This window comes from Centruroides vittatus, unplaced genomic scaffold (assembly GCF_030686945.1).
Source record: "Centruroides vittatus isolate TY-2023 unplaced genomic scaffold, ASM3068694v2 contig_766, whole genome shotgun sequence".
In the NCBI taxonomy this organism is placed as follows: domain Eukaryota; kingdom Metazoa; phylum Arthropoda; class Arachnida; order Scorpiones; family Buthidae; genus Centruroides; species Centruroides vittatus.
The window spans coordinates 862397-875252 of record NW_027122495.1 but is presented as its reverse complement, the minus strand read 5'-3'; the positions used below and the strand labels follow the sequence as shown (position 1 = coordinate 875252).

General features: G+C 34.8%; 1 protein-coding gene across 1 annotated transcript; it reads left to right on the top strand.

Annotated features, from left to right (window-relative positions):
- Positions 1 to 423: 423 nt before the first annotated feature.
- LOC136981511 (cholinesterase-like) lies at positions 424 to 12311 on the top strand. Its single transcript, XM_067277817.1, is given in 5 exon segments — positions 424 to 622; positions 3515 to 3678; positions 9443 to 9679; positions 9681 to 10921; positions 12102 to 12311. Coding segments are annotated over 5 exon segments (2022 nt in total). The 3' UTR covers positions 12283 to 12311.
- The last annotated feature ends 545 nt before the right edge of the window (positions 12312 to 12856 follow it).

The window sequence follows — 12856 nt, the reverse complement described above, 5'->3', positions numbered from 1 at the left end:
ATACAGTATATGTGAATATCTGCAATCTGCACAATACATAACACTTAACGAATTTTTCCAAATTCGGTAAGTTTTATGTGCTGTGAAGTTTGTAAAGTTTTAAACTATTATTTTACTTTTATATTTTCAGAATGAATATGAAAATCTTATTTTCATTTCTCGTCTGTCTGCATTTTTTATTCGTGATTCGTGGAGAAAAAATTGTCCATACATTAACTGGAAGTGTTAAAGGAAAAACAATAAAAGTCCTTTCTATTGATGTTTATGCGTATTTAGGTATTCCATATCCTCCAGTTTATGAACTCGGATTTCGGCCTTCTCAACTCATTCCGAAATGTCATAGGATTCTGGATGCCACAATAATGGCACCCGCGTGCACCCAAAACCCTATACATTTAAGTTTTTATGAGACATTTGCGCTACATGAGTGAAGATTGCTTATATCTAAATATTTGGATTCCTGCTAAAAGACAAGCATTAAAACCCTTTAGTACCATAGTATGGATACATCTCGGAGCATACAATAGAGGCAGTTCGACAATATCTTTATATAATGGACGCTATTTATCTTTTCTGGGAAATGTCATCGAAAGAAGTGCTAAACGAAACAGCGTTAAACGAGGTACAGTAAATAGGGATAGGGAAACACGCGACCAAAAATAAACCAATTTTACTTCAATTTTAAGTTATTTTTATATTAATTTGTATAATAATATATGTTAAATAACACATAAAAATATGCACACAGAAATGTGAAGTTCATTTTTTGTTGCACCACTATAAATAAGCTTAGTAGCATTAGGGCCAAGGTCCATGTGTTCTTAGCAATACTAATGAGGACGTTGGCCGACTTTTTACCTTTGTCCGTGATGTATTTGACTTGGGGTGTGAAGTTAAGTCTCTCGTCAAGAATAACACCTAAATATTTATTTTTTGTTGTTTGCTTTATTCTGTAAGCATCTAATCGAAGGGTAAGCTTCCTGACAAGTAGCGCGTTCCTATCAACTATCATGCTTTCGCATTTGTCTGTCTTAATGGATTGTCTATGCTCAATATCCAATGTTGAATTGAGAATGTCGGTGCATAGGTCCTGTAAGGATTCACTGTTCCTGTGTTACGCTAGGATAATTGTGTCGTTCGCATCACCCTGTATGAGGCAGCCAGGAGGCAGAGTGTTGTCTAAGTGCAGAATAGAGTTATAGGCTATGTTACAGAGACTAAGACCAGACCTGGATCCCCGAGGACGACCTCGAGTGATGGGATGACTATGTTATTTAGACTTGTATGAACACCTGCACTCCTGCTGCTAAGATAGGACTGAAGAAGTTTGTAAAGATTTTGAGGGCAGTGATGAGCATGTAATGTGTGCAGGATAAAAGGCCACCAGGCGTGATCAAAGGCGCCTCTAAAGTCAATGGTGATAATTGCGGTATGCTGATTGTTTTGTTTAGCCTGGTGGATGTAGGTAACTACCCGATGGATGGCATCTGCTGTACCTTTGTTTTTAGAGAAGCCGAACTGATTCTGATGCAGGGCTTTACGCTTGCGTAGATGCCAAGTGATCCTATTCATCTTAGACCGTCTAACACTTTTCCCAGAGTTGGGAAAAGGCAAATCGGTCTGTATTTTTGTAAGTGTTAGCGCTGATGGGTTTGGGAATCAATTTGACACTAGCCTTTTTCCACTGAGTTGAAAAAAGGCCAGTGTTTAAGCCAGAGCCGTAACTAGGGTATGGCCGATGTGGTCCCTGTCATAGGCGCCGATTTAATAAAAGCGCCAACGAGATTTCGGAATAATATGTATTCGAAATTAATAACACAAAAAACTTCTATATTTATATTTATATAGTATTTATAGTAATTTCTACAAACATATATTTCAAAAATAAACCACCATTTTTATTTTTATTTAATAACAAAAATTAAAAAGACGCCATTTTTATTCTTGGCCATAGGCGTCCAAAATCCTAGTTAAGGCACTGGTTTAAGCAGATATTAAAGAGAATTTCAAACGCTGTAGAATTGGCTTTAAATGCGTTTTTATCATCCTAGTGTTTATGTCGTCAAGACTGGAGCTTTGTTATCGGTGAGCGAACAGATAGCATTCGATACCTCGATGTAGGTGAAGTTGTGGTCATTGTCTGTAATAGGTGGAGTGAGTGTAGAACTCTGAATGACCGCTTGTATATTGTCATCCTGCTGTGGTCATTTGAAGGCTAGTAAGGATGTGCGTGATAGTTTCTTCTGTGTTGTTGGTGTAGCGGCCATCAGGGAGTTGGATACTGGAGTGTGTTTGGAGCTGGCGTTTTTCCTTACAAGCTAAGTAGTATGGTTCAGAACAGGGGTTGTGACCGCAAGTATTGGTACATAAATCCTAATTATTAGTCCTTGTTTTATTTATAAAAGTTTTGTAAGCGTTGTATTCGTGCCTGTACTGGTCTCTAAGTGTGACTTTAATGTCTGAGTCTGTTCATTCCTAAATTGCCTCCTTAATCTTCTAACGACTTTTTTCTTGTTTACTAGTTCAACGGTCCAGCAAGGAACCTTTTTGTGTTTAGAAAGTATGAGTTCGGAGGTAATAATGTAAGAGTTAATAAACTTTTGCAGTGAAGTCTTCGATTCCATTCACAACTGCTCCCATTCAGGAACTCGGGCAACCCAAAAACTAATTCATGAAAGCTTCGTATGGCCAGCCATGCTTAAGGATACCAATCTATGATGCAGAGCATGTATCACTTGTCAGCAGAATAAAATCAGCCGTCATTTACGAAGCCCATTACAACAATTCGACCTACCCAAGCAACGATTTGACCACGTACATATGGACATCGTGGAATCACTTCCCCCATCAGAAAGATTCGTGTACATCCTTACAAGTATCGACCGATTCACATGTTGGCCAGAGGTCACACCAATGCCGGATATAACAGCAGAAACGGTAGCAAAAACGTTCATATCAACGTGCGTAGCTCGATTCGGAGTTCCTTCCATCATAATGACCGACCAAGGGCAACAGTTTCAGTCCCAGCTCGTTATGTTACTCACTGCCCTCCTTGTAATTAAACTAATCCGCACACCCCCTATCACCCATCATCGAACAGACTGGTAGAGCGATTTCATCGCACACTTAAACAAGTCCTACGATGCAGTAAACACAACCATTGGACAGAAGGCCTCCCTCGGACTCTGTTCCACATTTATACCCGATGCCGGAGACACTTGCTCAGAAATTGGATACAGAACGACGCTATGTTACAGCCAACCTCATACAGCCTACAAATAACTTTGTTGAGCCACCCATCTTCCTTCAGCGCCTCCACAATATTATGAACAATTTTTCGCCAGTACAAAAGTCTGCGCATGACAAAAGTACCACTTTTTTACACCCCTCAATAATAAAATGCTCCCACGTATTTGTTAGAAATGACTCTGTCAAAAAACTCCTACAAACTCCCTACGATGGCTCGTACCAAGTCCTGCACGGTTCAATAAAAATTTCACCATATTAATAAAAGGCAGAGATGCTGTCATCAGCGTGGATCGGCTCAAACCAGCGTTCATCGATACTACAGACGATTCACCCAATCCACTAGTTGACAGCACAAGACATCCAGTCACACCGGAAGCAAGCACCAACCACTACGATCCGGTCAGGACCTCATGTCAGCTTCAACCCCCGGTACCTCTAATCCCTATATCGTTGTCACTGGGGAGAGCACTGTGGCGCCCGTCGGCAATGTGCCAATTCGGACCGATAGAGGGCGGACGAAAAAAGTGAAAAGCAAACTTTCGCTTTCGGACCAACGACTACCGAATTAAGCACATATTAAGGTCCGGTTTGAACGAAGACAGATGTTTAAACAAGGGACCAACACAAACAAAAACGAACCGGACCTTAATATGTGCCAATTAAGCACATATTAAGGTCCGGTTTGAACGAAGACAGATGTTTAAACAAGGGACCAATACAAACAAAAACGAACCGGACCTTAATATGTGCCAATTAAGCACACTGTGCCCTTTGAAGTTATTTGAAACATTTCATTGACAGAACGCTAAACGTTTCTTGACTTTCTTTCACTAATGGTGTTGGACATGCACCACTTCTCGTGAACTTGTGGTGTTTTAAACTGCTTTTGACAGAACGTTAGAAGCTTGTCATCATACTTGTATTTTCGTGTGAAAACAAAACAGAAAACCCTACGTCGTGGAGTTCAGTTTAGTTTCCCTGGAAAATAGTTAAAACCCTTTATTTGTCTTGCTTGTCATCCTTTCTATTTGGTTTCCAGGATGCAGGCAATATCAACACGCCTTTTCCTAGAATATCAGCTAATTTACGGATTATTCTAATATATCAATTCCAAAATGTATAAAGCCAAGATTTGTCAATAAGTATTGGAGCCTGAGTAGTAGGGGGCCCTAGTTCACTTTCACGTCGCTTGGGCGGCAGCGGTAACCCTACGCCGGCTTGGGGTAACCCTACGCCGCTGTCGCCCGAGAAACGTGACATGGTGGACATTTCAATTAATCTCCATATGTCATTGTCCATCGCATGGAGAAACCCCATAGCATTATAGATAAATGTTGTGGTTTCATGCTATTTGATCTGACGTTGTAAATACTTCAACCGGATTGTTACTGTTGTTGAAAACCCTCTCCATTAGCCAAGATTTCAAGGCCATCGTTACAATCCCGCACCACTAGGAAATGGTGATGGAGATCGCAATATAAAGCTATAATTCTAAAAACATTATGTTAGAATGAAAGAATTCAAAATTTATCAGACTGTTCTAAAAATCGTGTAACGTTATTTTAAAAATCGAAACCAACATTATTTTTTGGAAGAATGTTTAAAATATAATGAATTTTTAAGTAATTTTTAATTATTATAAATATTTGTGAAAAATTTTTGTCTAGACAGTTATAAACAACTAGTTGTGTAAGACACAGATGTTATTCCATTGGATTCGAGTTTTCAGCTGCATCCATAGTTTCATGAGTCACACCATCACATTCAGCTTGCTTGTACTGTACAAAACAAGTTATTGTTAAATTCATATTTAAATATAAATACGCAATAATTTAGTTGCGTTATAAACTTTCACTTTTATTGAATACAGTAATATCTGTCTTCTTAAAAAGGTAATTTATTTCTAAATTTAATTAGGAGGAACATGTATTATCCTTTTTTTATGTAATATTAAATATGTACTTGTGTTAAAACCAGAAAAGAAAAATTAAGCGAAATATATCCATAAAAGACACTAGTGAAGAAGCGTAATTTGCCTTTCAAAAGTCGAAAAGGAAGAAATAAACGACTATACAATACAAATAAAGTAAGCTATGTTAACATTATTTTATTTCTAAAAATTTATTCGAAATTTCTTTGATTTAATCTTCTGTCGGTCGCAATCGGCTCTGTTTCATCTGCATAATTTTTCATACACGAAGACTCAAATCCATATATTACTTTACCCCATTGTAATGTGTTAGTTTTATTGGGCTGCAATTTGAAAAAATTGTAAATCTATAAATTCCCACTGTCGTCGTTCTGTGGCTGTGCAACTGTCTGATTGATTGTTCTTCGTTAAACTTTAGAACGAAGTAAGATAGATGAAAATCGAGACCAGATGTAAAAAGCTTCAGGACGAGGATTTCGATTATATATATACGAACTTTCGATTTTGACGGGAAGTCCCCATTTTCCCATGTAAGGAGTTGATGATCTGCACGACTTTGTTACTGATAGGTATCGTACGATCTACGGGGGCAAGACACTACTAATATGAGCGGAGAGCATTATAATCTGAGATGAACAGCATATATATTTCAATTAAATAAATTAAAGATATGATTAAATTTGCAGCCCGCATAATGACGATGTCACAATGAAATAATTGTTATTAGTACATTATTATGATGTTTCAACACCTTTAAACTACAATATTATCTAATGTCTTTAATACTATCTGTAATCATGGTAGTTTTTGACTTTCAGTTTGTAATTCGAATTGGTTTTGCTTTCACTATTTTATTTATTAACTGTAAATGTATATTATCAAAAATATGATAAAATATCAACATAACTGAACAATTCTATCACCGCTTTAATTACTACAATTTTGTTTTTAATACATAGTTTAACCTGTCTATCTCGAATCTGACGAGAACTAGAAAAAGTTCGAGATAGGCAGGATTCGAGATATAGAGGTTTTGAGAAATAATTATCCGAGAGAACTTGAAAAATATATTAAATTTAAGTTAAAAATGCAACAAAAATAATAAGAAATTTCGAAATAAAAATGTTTTCGAAATAAACATTTCTGAAATACACACATTTAACGGAGTCAGCCTATGTTTCTGGGAGAATTATGATCGAATACGGGCTTGCAATCTCTCGTTTTATTTTGAATAAGTCGGACCCTTTATCTCACGATACGACCTTTCTCATCAAAGGCTTGGCAGCGCTTTTAATGAGTAAGATTTAGTAGGCTTTCATAGTGTTTCATAACGAAATCGTGCAGAAAAAAAACAGACATTTTCAAATTTGATCTATTAAAATATTAACACCTAAATAAAATATGGAAATTTTTTTCAAATTTATTCACGTGTTTACACTGTACGTGTTTATGTTCTAGCTTAGAAATTTCTCCATGTGGTATTGTTTTTTTCTTTTATAAATTCTATTTCTCTCTGATTTGCAAAGTCTTACCTCACTTATAAAAAATTGCTTTTCTGTATTTTGTATTAATTTCTCTTCTTAAATTCATATTAATGATTCACTTAAACAGATGTAATCAATGGTTATTATCTTAATACAACGTCAATTTGGGAAAGTGGAAGTATGGTAAATGAAAGTATAGAAGAAATGAGTTTAATATAATGAAGCCTTTTTTTTAAACATTACTGATTATTAGTTTTATTAAAGCATATTGCTTTAAAAATCTGAATTATTAATTTCCTTAATTCGTAATATTTTCTTTGGTCCCCCCTCTCCTTCCCCTTCCCTATCTTACGTAATATTTAGGCATAATTTTATAGAAAGATTTTAATGAAATTTTGTAATGAAACCTTAAAAACTTTAGGTCCAAAATATATAATTATTAATTAGTTAATTAATATGTACAGTGCTATTATTTATAAAAGACTGTGAACAAATTTAAAAATATAAAAATTTAATGAATTTGAATGAACAATTTATTCTAAGAACTTTATTTTTTTAATTATTAACAATCTTTTTATTATTATCAGTAATCAACATAATAATATTCATTTTTATATTAATTTTAATTTTCACAAAAGGACGCAAAAAACTTCGACAGATCGACCAGCTAGTGCACGTGTAAACAGAAACTTCATACAAAATAAAACAAGAGAAAATAGAAACCACATTCTCTTGCCATATTGGTTACATCTTAGCTAAGGCCAAGAAAATAAACTACATGCTAATAAAATGTGTTAGGTGCACCCGGGGACTAAATCATAAAGCTTATAAAACTGTATATAATGAGGCAATATAACCAATGCTACTTTTCGCGGCCTCTAGCTGGGATCATGTAACTAGTAAAAATTCAGTAGCAAGTAAATTACTCTCTCTTTCAAAGACAGTTTGCCATCAGAATTTCAAAGTGCTGCAGAACCGTTTCTACTAATGCCTCTCTGATTCCAGCAGAGCTCCTTCCTTAGCCACTATGTATTGTAGAAAAGGTTCTGAACTACTACATCAGAACTACAAACATCAAAGGTCAACAACAGTCTCTATTCCTATCTACGGCTGTTCAAATGCTACCATATTGCAATTACCCTATCTCTGATCATCACCCTGTAAACAAGGTTATCTCCAGGGTACATTCCGCTATGGATAACCATGCAGACAATAATATCTACACAGATGGGTCCAAAAGCCCCTTCATGTCCGCTCAAGTATCTGTATCTTCCTCCAAACTGACATATTTTACCCAAAATATGTTAGAAGATACCCCCAGATATCAAGCTGAAGAAGATGCTGTCTACAAAGCTGCTCAGTGGGCCACTTCGCCACCAAACAAAACTTTATCAACATTTACAGTGATTCTTAGTCCGTCCTGAAATTTCTAATAAATCCCAATTGCAATAGCAATAAAATCACATATATCCAGCAACATATTAAAAATCTTGTAAATAAGATAACTTTTATGTTTGTTCGTGGTCATACTGGCACTACTAGAAAATGAAAAAACCGACTTTGAGGCTAAGTCAGCTGCAAAGGACAGACTTGGACTACACTCACAACTCTCTCTCACGCAGCAGCTTTAAAAATTATATTTATGACAACGCTATGCAAAAGTGGAATCAACAGTAGTTGAGCAGTAAAACTGGTAGAATAACAAGACTTTATTTTCCTAGTGTTGAATACAGGCTCTCATCACCACTTAAAGATTTAACGTTTGCTACTGCTCAACTATTTACTGAGCATGGTAATTTTAGAAGCTATCTGGCGATGGTAAACCTGGCAGAAACTGTCTCTTGCTTTTGCTCTACAGAAAACGTAGACACCATCGACTATATGATCTATCATTGTCCAATTTACGATCAAGATAGACTTATTCTGAAATTAGAAATCTTTACGCTTGGTTTCGGTGGCCATATCCACTCGATAAGCTTGTTCAGAAGCCATTGTTTGATACTTTTTACAATTATGTTCAAAAAATATGGAAGATAAGATTATAATTTTTAATTTTTAGTTTTACATTTTAGTTTTCACTAAAAATTGAATACTAATTTTATGTTTACTTTGTATCATGTATTTTGGTTTATGTATTCTTAGTGTTATATACCCATAGGAGTGGTGCACTTATTCAAATAAATAAATAAAAAAACAGTGAGAAACCCCTACACTGCCTTTCTTCCATGATAAAAAATGTGTAGAGAGTAAGTCTGCTAACGTTATTATTCTATCACGTTACATCTGACGGCGTCAGTACAACGACCGTTCTTAATAGAAACCACCAAATTAAAGCCAAATTCAAAACACCACTCAACGAGATCAAAAAATAAAAACAAGAATATTACGTAAGACGAGATCTATTACCCCCTACCCCGAGTAAGAAATCGTAAGAAATCCTTGACCTCCACCCACCCCAAAATACCTTACGTAATTTATGGATGGCCCCTTACATATTACAGAGTGCCAAAGAAATAATGTAACAACTTATATGGCATATTACTACAGCAGAAAGCATTTTCAACATTAAAATAAGTGCATAATATATCAATATATACATTGTGCAAAGGAATTTAAATATGTACAATATATCTAATTCGTTTGCAATTTTATAAAAATATATCATATCAGTCCTTACTAGATGGCAAATATATATGTAAAATTACTTTTGTATTTATTCAACAATAATATTCAATTATAAAAAGATTTTAACTGTTATTTTACTTTTTAAATTTTACAGGATATGAAAACCATTATTTCATTTCTCATTTGTCTGTATTCCTTTCATGTGATCCATGGAGAAGAAATCGTCCATACATTAACTGGAAGTATTACAGGAGAGAAGATAAAATTTCTTTATAACGATGTTTATGCATATTTAGGAATTCCTTATGCACGGCCTCCAATCGGTGATCTCCGGTTTCGAGAGCCACAACCCATTTTGAAAAGGAGTGGACTATTAGACAGCCACAATAATGGCACCTATTTGCATGCAAGATCCTGTTTTTCCTGAATTCGATTGGGTTCCGCGCAATCGTCGTTACATGAGTGAAGACTGCTTATATTTAAATATTTGGGTTCCTGCTAAAAAGGCATTATCACACCCATTCACTACTATGGTATGGATTCACGGTGGAGCATATAACACAGGAAGCTCGAACATTCCTGTCCACTATGGGCATGTTTTAGCTTCAATTGGCAACGTTATTGCCGTCTCTATCAATTATCGTCTAGGTTCATTTGGATTTATGAATTTAAATGACAGCAGAATGCCTGGAAATATGGCAATGTTAGATCAAGTTGTTGCCTTGCAGTGGGTCTATAATAATATAGAATATTTTGGTGGAAACAAAAAAGATATCACTTTATTTGGACACAGTGCTGGGTCTATTTCAGTATTAAATCATTTCTTATCACCACTGTCGAAAAGAATAATCAATAGAGCTATTCTTCAAAGTGGCAGCAATTATAATAGTTATTTTACATTAACTCCCGAAATGAACGAGAAAACAACAAAATTGATCGCCATGTATGCTGGTTGTAATAATACATATGAATCTAAAGAACATCTAATAGACTGTTTACTAAGTCAAAAAGCTGACAGAATTGCCGCTGCCGAAAGAAAATTTCAAGCAGATAATGACGTGCTTTTCACTTATTCACCAGAAGTCGATGGCCGTTTCCTTCTCGAAGATCCTGTAAGCGGTATCGACAGTGGTGCAATACATGGCACTGAAGTAATGATTGGACATCTTGAAACAGAAGGTTCTCCAATCTTATTATATTATAAGCCTGAATTTCAAAGAGAAAATTATCCGAAATTGACAAAATCGGAGGCAGAATATATTTTGAGCAAGTTCTATCTCTTAAACGGTACACTACTTCAATCTGTGGTTGATAAATACTTTGGTAAACTATCGAAGTGGAATTATTCTGGCATTACTACTCGAACTGTTGAAGCACTGTCCGATGGCATACTAGTGTGTTCTATCGTGGCGTTGGCAGAAAAACTGTGGAAATACCAAAATACAGTCTATTATTATAACTTCAATCACTCACGACTCACAGCAGGATATCGTAAATGGCAAGGTGTTCCCCACTTCGAAGAGAATTATTTCGTGTTTGGTATGCCGTTTATGTTGCCTGAACAGTTTACAGAAGAAGAGAAATATTTTAGTTACCAAATTATTCAGCTGTGGACTTCTTTTGCTAAAACAGGGTAAGTTGCATTTTCTCTTAGTTGTGGTAAGTGAAAATAAAACATAATCGTCAGCAAGTGATAAACAAGTTCTTGTCTCAAAAAAGTATTTTTCGAGAGAATATTAGTATTTTTCGAAGTTATAACCATTAACGAGAAAGCTTAATTATATTACGATTAAATCCTATTTATTATACATTTAGATATTTCTTTATCTGTTGTCTATGTAATCAATTATACAAGGAAATCCAAGAGAATGGTACACATTACCACAAATCATGTAACTTATTTCGAGAAAACGTTTCGAGGATAAAATATTCTTTAAACTTGGGTCGTACAGTCAATTAATATCAATATGTATTTTAGCAGTAGTATTGTAATTATTATTTATAGTTGAAACTCTGGATTAAAAAATTCAGACCAGAATAGTGTTGTACAGAGTATACAGTACAAAAAGAGCAATCTCTCCTTCTGATGGTAATCACTATTTCATCTGTCGCCATAAAACTGTTTCATACATATAATTAGACAAAATTTTGAATAAATTAATATACGTTCGAATACACTAATTGCATTACGCTATATATTGTTTACGAAACTTTAAATGAACAATAATGTACCAAAACACGAAAACAAACTGGTTTCTGGATTATCTGAAGCATTGCTTGTTTGAAAATCCTTGATACTATCAAGTTTGCATAACGAGTTGGCACTGTAGTTGTGGCACCGCTCTTCTTGTTTCCTTTTACACTAATTCCTCCTGTATTCAGCGTTTTGCTTCATGTTGTGAAGGTCAGCCAAATCACCGGGCAAAACGCACGTATGCAACACGTACTGTACATCTGGAACTCCAATACGTCACATGAAGGTTGTCTAATATGTTTACTATTCTTGTTATCAAGAAGATTAAAGTGAAAAATAAAGGTGGTTAAAACAAAAATGAAACAACTGATTATATTATGCATAAAATGCAAGTCACTCTTCCCACCGTTTCAGTTTATGCAGTAAGTAAACCTATGTAAACGATAGCGCTTCTGTATAAACAACTAATCATTATACAGTATGTAATATGATATAATTAGTTAATTATAGCCGCTCTTAAAATGCTGATCCGATCATATTTAGACTATATTTGTTACTATAGTATTTGATCAATTTATTAATTACACAAAACTTTAGTTACTGTATTTTGTATTTACAGAAAACCTTTCTATGAGGGCATGGATGAAGCCTGGCTTCCATTTGATCCCATTTTTCGAAGGACGATGAATCTAGCACCCGGGAATAACTGTCTTTACAGAGAGAAAGCAAAAGATGAATGTCGACTTTGGCGATACATCTATGATATCCGTAATCCATTTAAACAACGTGTAACTGCTTAAAAGTACTCGGTTTTTAAATAATAACACATTCAGCATCTTATTAAGTATATATCAAATGTCACATTTGAAAATACTTTTAAAATGTAAAAATTTCTTAATTTGTTGTAACTAATAAATTAATACTTCCTTGAGTCAAAAATATATCAACCTTAAAAAGATAATATTAAATGCATAGTGAATAACATACCTCCAAGTATCACTAACAGAAGCGGAGGGTACAATAATTAAAATTCACCCTAAGAAATTCGAATTACAACGGGCAATCTTACGTTCTCTCCTGTAAAAACGTGAATATCGCCACTAACAATAATTTTCTTTATTATTTACTTACAAAAGTGAAAAGTTTTGGACCCTAAACACTACCCCGATTGCGCTTTTATTACACTAAAATTAATACAACAGTGAAGTTCGTAAAATTATGTTTTGTGTATTCATAAAAATTATTATCTTTTTTCATTTGAAATTTTATTAATTCAATGTTTTTTTTTTATCTTCAGTAGACTCAAAAAAAAAAATACACACTTGCGGTTTGCTAAAAGTTTAATGGGGATTGCGGATCGTTACACAAGAACAA